Here is a 17175-nt window from a genome sequence, read left to right as displayed (position 1 = left end):
AAAGGCCCTGGAATCTGGGATTTATTTATCTTCTATAATTGAAACTTTGTAGCCTTGAGTGTAGGCCTGGGCCAGCCATCCATGGTGGCAGGGAAACTTGGCTTCCTCCATTGCCGGGGAAACCCAAGCCTCCTGCTTGCTGCAGCTCTGTGGCTGCAGCCATCTTGGTTGGGTTAATTTGTATACTCGCTCCTGATTGGCTGGTGGGCGTGGCTTGTGGGTGTAGCGGAGGTATGGTCAATTTGCATATTACTCTTTTATAGCAATCACATAATTATTCAAAGGTGCCTTATAATTGCATCCCTTTTCCCCAAGTTCCTTTAGCTGCTTCAACGGGCATCTCTGATTCTGTCCCCTTCCTGTCCTGGGTCAAGGCAAGGCCACTGGGACAACAGTAAGCATTTACCAGACCTGGATGCATCATAACAAGAGAGGGACACTCCAAAGGGTTCTCTCAAAAACTCACAACTCACGGGCGATCCTTGGTGGCAAATCCTACTTCAAAGCATTTTGCACGTGGTAGCAGAGAGATGAGTTGGGAGGTTGAGAGATCATTGTGAAGCCATCGAGTCTAGATGCCTCTTCACTAGTTATCTTGAAGGGACTCCATGACCTCAGTACATCATGCTGAGTTTCCCACCTCCCTGCCACATGTGGTTCTTACTTATTTGTAACCTCCAGTCCCATGACAAACCATTTTCCTATTGGTTTAGCCTTGAAAGGAAAGAAAAATTGCCACCACCCCAGAAAAGTACCCGTGCTTTTCCTTCTTCTTGAGGTGCAGTAGAGCTCCAACCAGCAGCCTCTGAGCAAGCAGCGCACACGAACATCAGGGCAGCGTGAAAACAGCCAGCGCAGGTGGGAGCAGCAAGGGAACCTTTAGTCAATTGCAAACTTCACCCCCTTTGAAACATGGCTGAGTGAATGAACACCCTGTCTCAAGGAAGGAAGGGCCAAGGGACTCATTCATGAAAGCCAGAAACTCAGTTTTACATCTCATTCAAAGGATGGATTCACTGCTCTCCTCTGGATCCAGGTGGGTGAGTTGGTTTAGTGTGGAATTTGTCTGCCTTCACTGAAAACTCCAGTTAGGCAATGAATTATTCCAAGTAAATTAAGTGTATCGATCGCCTCCCCTTTCTGACACTTTGCAGATAGTGCTATCAAATCATGTGCCACGCAAGCATCAGTTTTTGCCATGGACACCTGCAGTGGTGGGTAGGGCAAATATTCTCTTGATTTCTCAGTGGGCTAAGCACTCATGGGGTACATTGCGACTTGAGGGACCAGGCAATGGCATGGCCTGCTGACGAGACTGGCTGGATAACTTACAGGTCTTGCACACTCAGCTGATTAGAACAAGGTGAGGGGTGTGCTCCCTTGTACTTTTCAGGTGCTATCAGATCATGGGTGTGGGTTGCATCTTACCTCTGGCCAATATTCAAACAAAGGCAAGTGGACCAGAAATAAGATCAGGCCAAGAGTACGGATAAAATGTGTGAGTCTATCACTGTTCTAGGAAAACCATCAGACCACATACCTTAGGAATAGGACATAGCAGGAAACTTTATCTACACTAATAAAAGAGTAATATGCAAATTGACTGTACCTTTGTACATTCTTGCACAAATCTTCATGCATCTAACCTCTAGTCTATAATAAAAAAAAGTGTAATATGCTAATTAGACTGGATGTCCTTCTGGAAGACCTTCTGGATGAAGCTGGGGCTGCGAGGCAAGCCCAGGTCCCAGGTGCCAGAGGGAAGCTGGTGCTGGCAGCCAGGGGAAGGAAGGCCTACTCTTGCACAAATTTCATGCATCGGGCCTCTAGTAAACTATAAAGAGTCAGCTCTTTCAAGGTGAAGGCATGTGTCATTTTGTTTGGGGCCTCAACCGAGGCTTGCTTCTGTGATGTTAATTTTTCTTCCCCATTATCATAAACAGACTCATTCTTTTCTAAATAATATATTCTTAATCCAAAAAAGGAAAAAGAATCGTTCTCTGTGTTCTCTAGTTGAGCTGTCTTTTTTTGGCTGAAAACTACCATATTAATGCTGGTGAGGGTATTCTAAGAATGAATTGTCTAAAGATGAATGGTCTGGCTGAGGTAGCTAACAAATTATACTATAAAGTATTATTTTCATCTACATTAAAGGCCCTTATCACATACTGAAATACTTGTGGATGAAAGGATACGATATCTGAATTTGTTTCAAAATAATCCAGTGAGATGGAAGAAGACAAGGAGGATAGATTCAGTGCAAGTAACCATGCCCTGGCTGATGTGGCTCAGTTGGTTGAGTGTCATTCCATGCACCAAGAAGTCACAGGTTTGATTCCTGGTTAGCGCACATGCCAGGGTTTTGAGCTGAATCCCCAGTAGGGGGCATGCAGGAGGCAGCCAGTTGATGTTTCTCTCTCTCATCAGTGTTTCTCTCTCTCTCCCTCACCCACCTTCTCTTTCTAAAATCAATAAAAAACATATTTTAAAAAAAGAAGTAGCCATGGCTTTACCATTTGTTGATACTGGGCAATGGTACACAGGGATTCTAATAACAGTAATTCTCAAATATTAGCATGATTCAGAATTATCTGGAAGGTTGTTGAACATAGGTAGCTAGGCCCCAAATCAGAGATTCTGATTCAGGAAGTCTGGGACGAGGCCTGAAGATTTGCACTTCTAACAAATTCTTAGGGGATGCTAATGCTGCCAGCCCAGGAACCCCACATTGAGAGCCAAGGGATTATACTACAGTTTCTGTTTTCAATCGGGGCCTAACTAGGCTGGCACAACAAAGCAAAGTGGAGGAGAGGGACTGTCTACTTTTGCCTGCTCACACTCTCAGACAGACAACAAAAAGAAAAAGAAGAAGAAAAGACAGAGACAACAGAAAAAGCACTGAACCATCAATTCAATTCAAATTGGACTGAGTTTGGGAAATATTAATGTTGGTTTTTCTCATTTACTTTGAACCTGTGTCCATATCATTATTATAGAGAATCCAGCTTCTCAACTGGTTTGGCACTGTGCCGTTAGCAACATGAAGAAGCAGGATTTCTAGCTGTTCTGGTCACACAAGTGCTGGAGTTAGGTTGTGATTACAGATTAACAGCACCCTTCCCGTATTTGCTGAGACGTGGCTTGGGTTCAAAATGCACAGTCAGAAACCTTCCTTCATCCTTCAAGTGCGTCTCATTCCAGAACATGGACATGAGGTTTTCTAGATCTTGTTGGGTCTAAAAGCATCTGCAGAGGAAGAAAGAAAATTTCCAGCTTGAGATCGACGGTCACAAGAAGGACACTGGGAGTTCTGGACTCATTTTATTTCATCCAAGGAACCATTTAGCAAACAATACTGCAAGCCAATACACTGGGATATGCCAAAATAATTCCACAGAATTGCCCTTGGCCTTGACGATCTCACATGTGCTTTGGAAGGTAGACATATAAATAAATAATTGTAATGCAACATTAATAGTTACATAATAAAAGGTGATGAGGGTGCTGTGGAAACCTACATAAATAAGCTGCTCATTGTAAAAAATATATTTTTATTGATTTCAGAGAGGAAGGGAGAGAGAATCATTGATCTGCTGCCTCCTGCACACCCTCCATTGGGGATCGAGCTCCCAACCTGGGCATGTGCTCTGACCAGGAATCCAACGATGACCTCCCGGTTCATAGGTCGAACTGAGCCATGCCCAGCTGGGCAGCTGTTCATTTTGGGCTGAGGGGTGGAAGTAAAGCAAACTTCTCATGGGAAGATAGTCTAACTGACTCCTGAGTGATGAGTTCCTGTTTATTAGGCAACAAAGTAAGTAAAGGGAAAAAGTCAAGACAGGAGAGAAGGCAGTACAAGAAAGGCACAGAAAAGTCAACGTGGCTGCCGCCTCTAATGGACAAAGAGGACTTTGAGAGAATTAACGTGTGGGCCGGGAGGGAGGGGGCTGGTGATGAGACAGAGAACATGTGCTTGTTTGACAGGCCCCATATACCATGCAACAAGTTTATGCTCCACCTTGGGGACAGTCCATGTCAGGGGTCCTCAAACTTTTTAAACAGGGGGCCAGTTCACTGTCCCTCAGACCGTTGGAGGGCCGGACTATAGTTAAAAAAAAACAACTATGAACAAATTCCTATGCGCACTGCGGGCCCGGGACGAGTCGGCTGCTAAGCAGGACAGGCAGTGGCACCTGGCGGGCCGGATAAATGTCCTTGGCGGGCCGCATGTGGCCCACGGGCCGTAGTTTGAGAACGCCTGGTCCATGTGCTCAGGCATGGGGGAATATTACAGAACTGACTTTCAAGCAGAGGTGGTGGAACAGTGGGTTACAGAGTGGGGAGGGGTTTGTTAGTCTGTAGCCCAGGCAATGAGTTCAGGAGGCTAGGAGTCCAGGTGGAGATGACAAAACTCTGCTCTCAGCCTCAGCAGTTCCAGATACATGGATAGGAGGCCGATGGCTAGCAGGTTAGTGTAAGTTTTGTGTGTGTGGAAAGTTTTGTATATGCAAAGAGTTAAATACTTTTATAAATGTAAATATACTAGAGGCCCGGTGCATGAAATTCATGCATGGAAGGGGCTGTCCCTCAGCCCAGCCTGCACCCTCTCCAATCTGGGACCCCTCGAGGGATGTCCGACTGCCCGTTTAGACCTGATCCAGGGCCTAAACGGGCAGTCGGACATCCCTCTCACAATCCAAACTGCTGGCTCCCAAATGCTCGCCTGCCTGCCTTCCTGATTGCCCCTAACCACTTCTGCCTGCCAGCCTGATCACCCCCTAACCACTCCCCTGCCAGCCTGATTGATGCCTAACTGCTCCCCTGCCAGCCTGATTACTCCTAACTGCCCTCCCCTGCCGGCCTGGTCCCCCCCAACTGCCCTCCCCTGCTGGCCATCTTGTGGTGGCCATCTTGTGTCCACATGGGGGCATCCATCCCTTGGGGCATGGGGCAGCCTGGGCCAGGGGCCTGTGGTGGTTTGCAGGCCGGCCACATGCCCCGGCAACCCAAGTGGAGGCCCTGGTATCTGGTATTTATTTATCTTCTATAATTGAAACTTTGTAGTCTTGAGCGGAGGCCAGGGCAGGTCAGGAAGTTTGGCTTCCTCCATTGCCGGGGAAACCCAAGCCTCCTGCTCACTCTGTGGCTGCAGCCATCTTGGTTGGGTTAATTTGCATACTCATTCCTGATTGGCTGGTGGGTGTGGCTTTGTGGGCGTAGTGGAGGTATGGTCAATTTGCATATTACTCTTTTATTAGATAGGATTATTATAGGATATAAAAGTTACAAATATATTTATACATAAGTTTATTGATATATATGCAAGTTTATTATAGGAGAGAAGAAAGAGGGAGAGAAAGAGGAAAGACGAAAGGAAGGAGGGAAGAAAGGAGGGAAGGATGGGAAGAAGGAAGGAAGGAAGGAAGGAAGGAAGGAAGGAAAGAAGAAAGGAAGGAAGGAAGGGAGGGAGGGAGGGAGGAAGGAAGGAAGGAAGCAAACTATGCAAAAAAACCAAGAGAAAGTCAAGTTTGTCATCTGGGAAAAAAACTTACAGGGACCTCAAGTGAGATGCAGCTGCTTCGGGCTGCAGCAGAGGCTCACTGATTTATAACGAAGGCTAGGGGGTGTGTATGTTTGCATGGAGAGGAGGCTATGAGAAAGCATAACAGAGAAAAAGAATAAATGCAGTCTAATTTCTAAGACTTTGAATACCACAAATGAGTCATAAACTGGAATTTCACTCTGTCTTTCAATATTTGCCACACAATCAGCCTAGTCATATACACAGAAAAAACACATGGCATATTCCCCCTGGACCCAGGCCTGGCTCTGTGCACTGAGCAGGGGTGCGAGGCTGCCTTCCTTGACATCCTCAGAGCACAGAGCATGATGAAGGTGCCGGCCTGTGCCCTCAGCCAGCAACAGGACAAGGCCCGGGGTCATGGCCACAGCCCTTCAGAACGGTTCTCATGCCTTTTCTTCCCTGTGAATTATGCACTTTTCAGGCCTCACTGAGCGAGATATCGCTGCTCCCCTACAAACTGAATGCCCAGTGCCCTGCAGGCAGGACGGGGTGAGGGCTAAACAGGCCTATTGTTCTTCAACAGGGCTGCGGGAGCATTGTCTCCTGTGCAGAGTGATGCCGAGGAGATAAAAATATCTTTCATTTCTATAGTGCTGTGCATCTTAAAGTGTGTTCCACATTTCGCAGACTATATATAGGCTCACTTCATTACCCATCCCCATAAAATACAGCCGGAGCAGTGGCGGGCACATGCCAGATGTTTGACAATGGTTTAATAACTGAGTGAAGAAGAAGTTACATTGGATTCTGAAAACAGGAAATGGGATGTGGGGCACTAGGTAAAACGTTAACCATTCATTCAGCATTATCCATGGAGTGCCTACGGCCTAGCGGGGTAAGAGAGGGGGGACAGCTGTGAGCTCGAGAGGCTTCCGGAAGGATGCACAATCCGGCGAATCTGAAAGTCAGGCGTGATTCATGTGAAGATCCAGTTAAAATACAAGGTGCCACGGTCCTCGCAGCTCTGAAGGGGGTCCTTTAATAGAAGGTTTGCATCCACTACAGTTATGAGTGTCCCGGGAAGAAAAGCTGCTCTGGAACCCGGAATCCCAGCTGGATGTGGGGTATGGTTCTGGGGAAAGTAAGGAGAGAGGAGAGATTACAAGGAAAACAAGTTGGGGGAAACTGAGGGCACTCCATATGTGATAAACAGGAGCCGGTTTGGGAAAAGGTCGTCATCAGTGAAAGCAGAGGGGCATGCGCAGATTCCAGGACTCCAACCTGGACCCTGATGGGCCCTGATGCTGAGGGCACTGGGAAAGGGCTTCACAATCTCTCTAGGCTGAGAGGTGCCCTCTGGGAAGGAGACGGTAGGGTTTTTCAGATTGGGAGGGATTCCAGAGAGCCACTGTCTTCAACCAGTCATTTCCAGGTTTGTTTGTTTTTTAATCCTCACTGGAGGATATTTTTCCATTGCTTTTTAGAGAGAATGGAAGGGAGGGAGGATGGGGAGAGAGAGAGAGAGAAACATCAATGTGAGAGAGACACATCAATTGGTTGCCTCCCACACATGGCCTGACCCAGGCTAAGGATCGAGCCTGCAACCGAAGTACATGCCCTTGACCAGGAATCGAACCCGGGACCCTCCAGTCCACAGTCCAACACTCTAACCACTGAGCAAAACCAGCTAGGGCTCAACCAGTCATTTTTATAGATGAAGAAAGATATACCTGGGCTCATTCAGTGTCTACAGAAGTTGGCAGTGTCCAGGCCAGAGCCCTAACCCCTAACTGAGGCCTGGCCCGGGGTTGATGGGTGCTGCAGGCTAGCCCTGCCTTTTAGGGGGATGTTTCTGAAAGCTGGATCCTTGGTTCTGGGGGCCCTTCCACAACTGACCGCAATGAACACGGGTGAAAGCAGTATAATCCACGTGCACAGATGTGAGCAGAAATGTGGTTCAGGTAAATGAAAAAGAAATAGGCCAGAAGATTGGGACCGCCCAGGTCAGGCGGGCTGCCACCCAAGGAGGACCTCTGAAGACCATTTGGTCTCCGGACGTATATGTAGCCTCAAGCCCTTATTAACTTAGCCAGTTGCCCCGAACTCCCAGGAGGGGCCTGGTTAAAATGTGTTTAAATCCCTGGACACGGAGGTTCGAGCCAGCACTGGCAGGATATCTGGGGGGAAAAGAAAGAAAGGAAATGTGCTTTATAATGTATCTGTGCAACAGACACTGTGAAGAGAAATTAAACAGGAAGTTCTCCATTCCTGATGACTGCGCATGGCATGCAACAGCCTCCCCTCTCCCTGTCTGTGGGAACGGTCCCCGCGAGCACAGGAAGACAGTGGGAGGGCACGGCCTTGTGAGCCTGGCAGGAGAGCGAGGAGCCCAGGCCAGCAGAAGCCCCAGAGAGAGGCTGGGGCCTGGGTGCATCTCAGGACCTTCCTGTGGGGGATCGGGGTGGAGGGGTGGGGGGGATTCGACATCACAGATGACCTCCAGGGCAATTTCTGTCTTATGAAAAAGCTCATAACATGTTTCATAATGTTTTCCATGTATACACCTCCCCAGCCCCAGGACAAAGTCTCCAAGATAGGAATGTACGTATTCATTCCACATGTCTTTATTAAGTGCCCCAAAGAGGTCTTTCCACAAATCAAGGGGATAATGAATGTTACCGACGGAGGACAAACAGCCAAAAGGAAGGTCACCAGAGAGTAGTGATGAGCAGGGTGCATGCTACTCCTACACCTGCACCAGGACCCCAAGCCTCACTCTGTCCCAGACCTCAGAAACCTCTGGGGCAAGCGTGGGGCCAGCAGAGCAGGGCTGGGAAGCTGTGGGCTGGATACTGGCCCATCTGAAACTTCTTGGCCAGCGAGCAAGGCATTCTGGAGCCAGCCCTCACTCTAGTGGCAATGGAGCTCCAGGCTGGGGGGGGGGGGGGAGGTGTGGGGGAGGGGGTTCAAAGGACACAGCACTTAGCACAGAGGCCTGGAGAGGGGTCTGGGGCTGATGAACTCGGCCTGGGCTACATTCCAGGAGCAGCGCAGGGAGAATGCCACCTGCTGGCGAGGGACCCTGGCTTGCCTGGTGGGCACAACAGAGACCTGGAGCCTGGATGGACAGAGAACAAGAAACCGGGCCGTTTTCCAAGTTGCTGGTTTTCTGCTGTCTCTTTAAGGGCTGCCACCTCCACGGACAGACAGACAGAGGTGCCCAGAGACCCAGTGACCTGCCCTGTGATCCGAACATGGGTCTCCCCTCCCCTTCCTGCCTCCCATTCCCCTCCCTTTCCCTTCTGCCCCTCCCCTCCTCCGTTTTCCTCTCCCTCCTCCCCATCCCCTCCACGCCCCCACTCACTCCCCCACCGTCCCCTCCTCTGGCGCTCCAGGGTCTGAGACTCTCCACTCTTCTCCATCAGGTGGAGCTGTCCCCTCCTCGCGCCTCCCACCTCCCGCCTCGCCGGGAACTGCGCGCAGGCACCTCGCTGCGCCGGGAGGTTAACCGACGCCCCACCCTCGACCCCCTAAGAGGAGGCGAGGACTGGACTAGCTGGGCGGAGATGGCCGGGCCACCTTCCGGGCTGGCGCCAGGGCCCGGCCGGCTGCGGGTCCTGCAGGTACCACTGTGTTCTCGCTTCCCCACGTGGTGGCTGCCTAAGATTGCCATGGTTTTCCGGTCCTTTCAGAGCCAGGCAGCTCATTACTTAACCCAAGCTTTTACCTTTCCTTGGAGATCGGAGGCGGCGGCGGGGAGGGGTGGAGAGGGTGGAGAAGAGAGCAGGCCCAGGTGGCTGGGGGTCAGGAGGCCACGCTCAGGTACCAGTGGGAGAGCCAGAGAGCCAGACAAGGTCGTTCCCACCTGACTCCCACCAACCTTCTCCTGTCCACGAGTGAGTGTGTGGGGTGCGTCCACGCTGGCCGTGGACCTGATTTTCTCGTTCTGCACAGTTCCTTGGCCTCCTGACTCTGGTTTGAAATATTTCCCTTGGGGGCCGAATTAAGCCCATCTGGGCCCCCGGCCACTTAGGAATTAGCAACCAAAATGAAACAACAGCTTAAAGGATAAATGTTAGTGAAAACATCAAATGGTGCTTTGTAGGGTGCAATTCGCGTTCTATATTATTCGTCTTATTCACGGTGACCCTTGGCCTTAGGCTTTGTACCCAGATCTTCAATTTCTCCCCACCCCCGTAGAATTAATGAAAGCAACTGTACGTGCCACAGTTTTACTCCTAATGGGCTCTGTGGCACATGTTGAGAATTCGGATTCATCTTCCCCATGTGTTTCTGCTTTGCCTCTTCTGTTTCATTGCCTTGTCTGCTCTAAGGAGCCAACGGACTACAGCTGGGTGGGCGCTGTTTCCAAAGTGCGTTTGCTTATTGAGTTGGTGACGTGCTTCTTTGGGATCCTCTTAGTTTCTGTTGTTCTGTATTTCTTTTGCTCCTCCCTCCCCCCAAAAAAGTTTGCTTACAAACTGCCATTTGGTATGTTTAACAGCCGCTGAGGGACTGACCTGGTGAAATAAACTATTAAGTTAAGAATAGAAAAGTCAACACAGCTGACGCCTACTCATTTGTAGGTTTCTGATGTGAACCCACCAGATGTCAGTTCCCACCAGCACACCCTTCCCCAGGTGCCCCCACTTCTCGCTTCCTTGCTCCTAAATGCCAAGGGATACATCCACGTGGAGATGGGGAGTTGGAATGTGCCTTGCAGTCAGCAAACTCACCAAAGTTTGGAATACCCACTCAAGAGAGGCGAAGGTTTCCCTAAAGACCTCTCTCCGAGGTCCAGTGAGTGAAGAAAGTAAGGATTTTACAGGTGAATGGCACCAATCCAAAAAGCATCCTTCATGTTCCTCTTCTTACTCATTACCTCCCCTTCTGGATAAGGCTGCCTACTTTGTACCCTGTAACTATCCTTACAGTTTGCATCTTATGTGCATCTCCTAGGTTCACACTAAATTATGAGCTCCTGAAGGCATGGCCTGTGCCTATGATTTTATGCCCCCCAATGCCCCGGGTATATGTAGATGTCAATCAAGTAAATAGACCTAGATACATTCCCGTTGATGTCCTGGAAGAAAATCGAGTTTGATTTGAATGTGGGTTTCATGACAGGTAAAAAAGCCCTAAAGGATCTTAAGAGGCAGCTGCCTATGACCTTGGCCTCTCCTTCCATACAGGCCAGTTGAGGGAGGAGAAAAGACACACTTGGGAGTGCTGGTTAGAGGGGAGGCCGCACATGCAAAGGCTGGCAGCTCCCTTATCCTTGGTAGGAAATACACAAACCAGGATAATACTAACTAGGCACGTGTCACACACCTACCTGGTTTCCCTCTAGTTCATTCTGTTCTCTGGGAGTAGTACAGAGCACACTTCGGTCCACGCATTAGGCTTTATCACCTACCCCCCACGCTCGCCCCCCAGGAAAGTCTCAAAAATGCAAAGCATGCTTGTCTCTTCCCCAATTCGGAGACACCCTGCATACACTGGCCAGCTCCTTTCTGGGAGAAGACACAACAGCTTCCTCCCCTGCCTCTGCCTCCCCACCCCCCCCACCCCCTTTCAGCCCCGTTTGCAGGCTTTGAGCAAGGGGAGGCATGCATATATCCATGCGTGCACGTGCACATAGTCATTCTTAACTTCACGCCCATTAAACAACATGATAGCGTGTGGACAAAAAAGTCACAGCTCCACTCGCTGTTGAAGATGCCTTTTGGTCATTAATGGTGCAAAGCTGAATTTCCTCCTATTTAGGGGGAGAAAAAAAAGAAAGAGCGGAGCACACCCCCCCCCCCTCCGTTTTGCATAGATCTCCTTTTCCAAGTGTTTCCTCTTTAATTATGGCCCGTTTCCCCTCCCTCGCCCCTCCCCAGCTCCAGTGAAAGGAGCCCTTCTGTCACTGGTCCCTGGCTCGCTCGCTGGCTGGCGGTGGGAGGAGCCGGAGGAAGCTGTGCGCCCGGGAGGCCGAGAGCGGAGATGGATCTGCTCCGAGAGGGGACGCTGCTGAAGACCCCGGCTTCTCGAGGCGGCTAGAAACAGGCCACTCGTACCGACTGGCTGCGGAAACCGGAGGCGCTGGAGCCGGAGGCCCCGGGGACCGCCGGACGGACGGCTGGTGGGCTACCCGGCGAGGACCCCAGCGCAGGCTGAGCCCCGCGAGCCGCGGAGGAGAAACTCATCGCGAGCCCAAGTTGCCCGCCGGCTCGCCCTCGCCGCGCCCGAGGAATGAAACCTTCCCAGCTCCACCTGCTCCTCGTCTGCTCCTTCCTCTTCAGCCAAGGTAGGACCCAGGCCGCTGGAGTTGCGGGGCAAGTGGCGGAGCTGCCGGGGCGCGGGAGGCAGAGGGCGGAAGGTGGGAGGCTTCGGAAACTCGGCTGATGGATGCGCCTCTCTGGCCAGGTCGCGATGCACTGGCTTTGCTCCTTTGCTTTGGAAAATGCAACAAAATGCTACTGTTTATTTTCCTTTGGAAGGAAGGGGTATGGGGGTTGGGGGTGGAGGGGGGACGACGACTTTTTCCTCTCACTTGTCAGCATCCAGCTCCAACTCTCCAATGCAAATGAGTCCTTTATGCCCTGGTATGTTAATGAGACAGTGTCTTTCGATGAGCCGCCCTGAACTTCTGGGCACCTCCTCTCCTTCAGACCCCGGCTGGAGAGGGAGCGATGGGGAGGAGAGCTTTGTTTCAGTGGATATTTAGCTCAAAAAAAGGTCTGACTTGCGGGAGCGTATGCCAAAGCGAGTGTGTGCGTCGCACGTTTGCAAAAGGGGCTGCAATTACCGAATGCACCGTGGGGGTAATTTGCAGGGCGTGGGGAAAAGCATGCGAAGAGTTTCACTGAATGCAATCGCGTTCCCTGAGTCAGATTGAATTCTGAGTTCTGCACAGCACTAGATTCAGGGTATAAAATGGAATTTCGCTCCTGGTGCTGATTGTTTCGTTTCTGCAGCCTAGCAGGAGCGGAGGAGCTGGGTGGACATTCAGAAAAGAACTTTGCCACCTCTGGGCTCCCAGCCACTGGGCGGCGTGGGGCTGGGAATGGCGGAGGGTGGGAGGGGAATCTGGGAGAGGGACAGAGAGTGCCAACTTAGCCTAAGGCATCCAGTCACCTGTGGAACTGAGTTCAAAGGGGATGAGTCAATGGACTCCTTCCCACTTCAGAATGCCAGGGCCGCTCTGCCATCCGCGGCAGCATTGGTGCCAGCCTGCACGCTTCTTAGAGGGACGGGACTCGCTCAGAAAAAATCCACAGGAGAGCAGGTCCATCTGTTGGTGCAACGAAGGGTAAAAGTTTTGGGGGAAGCAGAGCGCCGCTCTGGGGGGCTGGCTTTGCAAGCAAACAGCACCTCTCCCTTCCATCCCTGGTCTGGGAGAAGCCAGCGTGAGCCAAATCCCAGCCTCCTTCCTCACCTCTTCACTGGTACTGTGGTCCCTGCAGATTTCCCCTCATCAAATGTTGCTAATGACCATCCTGATTAAACCGGAGGGGCGCTTCCCCACGCCTATGTATAATAATAATGTACGCGTGCACACACACACACACACACACACACACACATTCTGGGGCTGTGTGCCCCTCACAAGGGCTCCTACAGCAGCAGGAAGATAAATTGCCTTCCCCAGAGTTTTGAGGCTGAATGAATAAGTACCTCCGAGCCCTGGTATAAACAGCTTGGTTATGTTACCATTGGTGAGACTGCCCTCCTTCTTGGATGTGTGTGCACTTGCTTATGGGCGCGCGTCTACACAGACATACAGCGGCTCGCTGTCATTCTGCTGTGCCTCTGCCCAGTTCACTCAGGAAGTTGCATGTGGGATCCCCCAAAGGAGGATCCAGCCATTCCCCCTGCACACAGTGCATGGGACCGGGGCGCGCTGTCATCCGCGGTTTGTTTCCCTTGGCGGCACACCAAAACAATTCTTCTCCAGATTGGCGCGCGGAGTCTGGAGGTGTCTAAGTGCCTCTCCGAAGGTCTGAGTCATCCGGGTGCATCTTCCACTTTGCTTATTCCTGTCTCAGTGCAGAGCTATTTCTCGATAGCCTCCTTTGAACCTGTAACTATTTACCTGCGGAGGTTAAAGGCGTTGTTTCCTCTACCCCTAGCCTGGAGGGCACTGAGAGGACACCACAGCATCAGGCGATGATCCATAGGTTCCTTGTTACTCCTCAGTGCTCGGAGCCTGGCCAGCCTGGCTCCCATGTCCGATGGCAGATGCACAGGACTCTGAAACAGGTCTCGTGAAGGATGATGAGACCAAAGTGCACCCAGCGGTCAGAATAGCCCACATCACTGGGCACTGTCAGCCCCAGGTCCCTCAAATAGACAGCATCTGCCTAGAGGACTTAAAGGTCAAGTGGGAAGATGCTTTATGGACTTCATTGCAATCGAGTACCTTTTGACTTGCTCTGAGGACATTGGTTTTAATGTGGATGTTGTGATGAGTCTTGTGAATTCCCCGGAGGGATCTATTTGACCCTCATTTACGGTGCCAGCCCCTACCTAGTGCCATGTGTTTCTCATTATTGGATAGAGGTTAGCCTCTCTCCAGGGGTCAGGAGAAGACTAGCCCGCAGGCTCTAGCTGGCTCCGGCTGTCATCCCTCTGACCCCCACCTTCCCGGTGCTCTTCCTCCTCGGACGCTTTCCAAGGCAATGTGCAGAGACCCGGGGATGGCCCTCCCCTCGGAGAAAACAAATGTCCAGGGTTCTATTTAGGGCCATAGCAGGCACTCAGGGATACAGCCATCTGCCGCCCAGCACCTCTCCCGGTGGTACCTGCGTGTCATCTCAGAGTTTCTGGAACCGATGCCCACACCTCCTGCGCCAGGTCGCCTCAGGTCTCATACAGAGGGGTGGCCAGACAGAGTTCCGATGACTTGAACAGCAGATCATTTAGGTCAACTCTGAAGGCCCATTTCCATCATCCTTTCTTGCCGGGTGTGGCAAACGTGTATTCACCTTCCCTGTTGTTCCTAACCCTTTAGACAATGAAATTAAGGCATGACGATATCATTCACTTCAGTGCTATGTGGTGCTCTTAGTCTTTCAAGGTTTGGGCTTTTCACATAGATGGAGATTGAGTGTGTATTTATCTTTCCTGAGGTGGCAGGAGAAAGAGCAGGTGGCATCCCTCCACCTCGCCCTGCCCACGCGCCAGGCCTGGCCTGGCTCCCCAGGAGGAGATGGAGGGCTGCCAGTGAGTGCGCTGTGTGGGTTTCCTCTGGCTGGGGATGCCTCCTCCCTCGGCTGTCAGGGCCGCATGCCTTGTACAGAGAGGGATAATGTCACAGCACAATTTGCCTCCTGCGGAGAAGAGGCATGTTCTGCCCCGGGGTGAAAAGGAATCGATTCTCTTGTCATCCATAAACTTAGAACTTGCTCTATTTTTTTTTTCCCTTTACCATTTCAGTTTGCCCACAACCATTTCCGCCCGTGCCCTCCTTCATCTCCGAGATCATTGCATCTAGCCTGCCATCCCCATTAAGTAGCTGCGGAGGAGTAACGGACTGGCTCCCTGCTGCCCACGCCTCGCGGCCTCGCGGTCCTGAGAGTTTGGGGAGAGGGCGAAGGCACAGGCTCAGTGCCTTTACTTGAGCCGCGGTAGGAAAGGTGTCTCCCCACTTTCTGGCGTTGTGCTCTAGGGTCCCCAGGGTCCTGTCCTGCCTAGAACTTTGCGGGTCTGAAAGTTCTAGGTCTGGTGAGCCCGCCTCTTGTGTTGGGTTGACCTGTGCGTCATCGTACCGCTCTGGGCTTGTTGGGGTGAAAGTGACAAGTTGCATTTCCTTGTCAATGACATCCCTGAGTTGAGGATTCCTCTGGGGAATCATCTATGTGTTGGAAAGCATCTAAGCAACTTGTTCTTGGGACCTGCTGGCAGGAATCCCCCAAATGGGCTGTCAGGTGTCCATGTGAAGGGGAGAGGTTCATGGGGGCCTGAATCTCCCAGGGAATAGAAGAGCATAGAGCAGACCGGAGGAAAAATAGAGAGTGAGTGGAGGGAGTTGGCCGGGGCGGGGCGGGGGGAGGGAAGAGGGGAGCTAAGGGGATGATGGGAAGCATGGGAAGGGGGGTCGAGAAGGTAGTGTGAGCTCCTCAGAGGCAACCCAAAGAACAGAGGGGATCCCAGGGGGGCCGTGCTGAGAAGGCGTTAGAAAAGGGTATTGGAAGTGAGCATTGACTTTGGAAACATGGATCCGTACCAGGAAATGTCATGTAACAAAAGAAGAGGCGAGTAGTCAGTGTGATGCTTCCACCCAGCACCCCAAGTGGTGCGATGACTTGCCTAGAGAAGAAAGAACCCCCTCCTTTGGGCCGGAAGGCAGTGCCCAGCTGCCAGGGGTGTGGGACCCCTTCTTTTACAAATGTGCTGGGTGAGGGAAACTGGGACGCGTCTGATGGGTATGGAGGTGCTCACAGTGTCTGCTGCCCAGCGGGGAGTTCTCAGTTGCCAGCAGACCAATTGCAGAGGGATGGAGGTGCGTGGGGTGGGGTCCGCACCTTCACACTGCCCTGGGGACCCTGCAGGGCCTCCCTGCTGGTCACAGAGGAGGGTCTGCTGGGGACGTGGTGCACTCGGCACAGGACCAGGGAGCTGCTGGGCTTGGTGCCCTGTGTTGACAGGAGCCGGGGCCAGCAGGAGACGAGGTGGCGCAGGGGATTAGGCCTGAAGATGCAATTTTTCTTTTTTGTTCAGCCCAGTGGGGGTGACCTAGGAGGCGTTATATTGCGGACCCCAAAAAGCCCATGACTAATCCGGAGTGAATTCAAGAGATTTCAATAGCAAAATAATAACAATACTAATGATACCTTTGATTCGCAGAGTACTTTTCTTCCAAGGAGATAAAAAAATAAACTGTTTTGGAAACATGAAGGAGGGAAAGAAAATTGCCCGTGATAAAGGAGTGGGGACGAGGGCCAAGAGCATTCATTTTAGGGTCTCCATATGGGGCGGGGGGCGGTCCCATGGTTCTGGGCGTCAGTTTTCAGCCACAGTCCTTCTCCTTGTCAGATGCTGAGGTGACTTTTGGATGAAAAGCCAGCGCAGGCGTTTTAATCAGGTTCAACCCCCAAAGCAGGGAGTCACTGAATTCCCTCCTCATGGGTCGGGGCTTCTCTAATTCAGTCTTGCAGTGCTGATGGGGAGCTGCCGGAATCACCTCCGCCTCTCCCCACCGCAGGGACCCTGACTTTAATGGGGGTTCTTGCTGCAGAGTGATTGGGGCCCAGCCTTCCCTCGAGCAGTGGACACCCGGCGTTCACAGAGCCGGGGCCAGCTGGGGCAGCTGCTCTGGGGGTCTCTTCCCTCAGGTTTCATAGCCAGTCACTGCCGTCCACAAGGGATCAAGACGCAGGGCCAGCCAGCGCCCGGTGCCCAGATTGTCGTAGCTGGGCCGTGTTCCAAACAGAGTGGATATTGCCTCCGGTTAGGGACAGTGCAGGGAGGCTGCTGCTCCATGTGGCATTGCTCCATTTCTTCTCCCAGGGACAAGCTGGGACCCACCCGGGTAGGTGTGCCCATCAGATGGGAAGGTAGGTCCCCTGTAGGTCATTAGAGCACTTCTGTCACGTTCACGCAAAGAGGTCTAGGTCCTGGTTCTTGCCGGAGCTTGGGGATTAGGCGTGTGTGTGTGTGTGTGT

At 51.7% G+C, this 17175-nt stretch overlaps 1 protein-coding gene across 2 annotated transcripts in view; it reads left to right on the top strand.

Moving 5' to 3' along the window:
* Positions 1-11469: 11469 nt before the first annotated feature.
* The window catches only part of KIRREL3 (kirre like nephrin family adhesion molecule 3), a 484782-nt gene continuing 479076 nt past the window's right edge, over positions 11470-17175 (top strand). For both annotated transcript variants that reach the window (XM_080649529.1, XM_080649528.1), the window contains exon 1: positions 11470-11816. In XM_080649529.1, coding sequence (XP_080505655.1) covers positions 11762-11816 — 55 coding nt within the window. In that variant the 5' untranslated portion in view covers positions 11470-11761. The remainder of the gene's footprint in view (positions 11817-17175) is intronic.

The sequence above is a fragment of the Plecotus auritus genome (genome assembly GCF_963455305.1).
Source record: "Plecotus auritus genome assembly, chromosome: 13".
Lineage (NCBI taxonomy): Eukaryota > Metazoa > Chordata > Mammalia > Chiroptera > Vespertilionidae > Plecotus > Plecotus auritus.
Note: the sequence above shows the minus strand (reverse complement) of the source record. Positions and strands in the feature narration are given on the sequence as shown.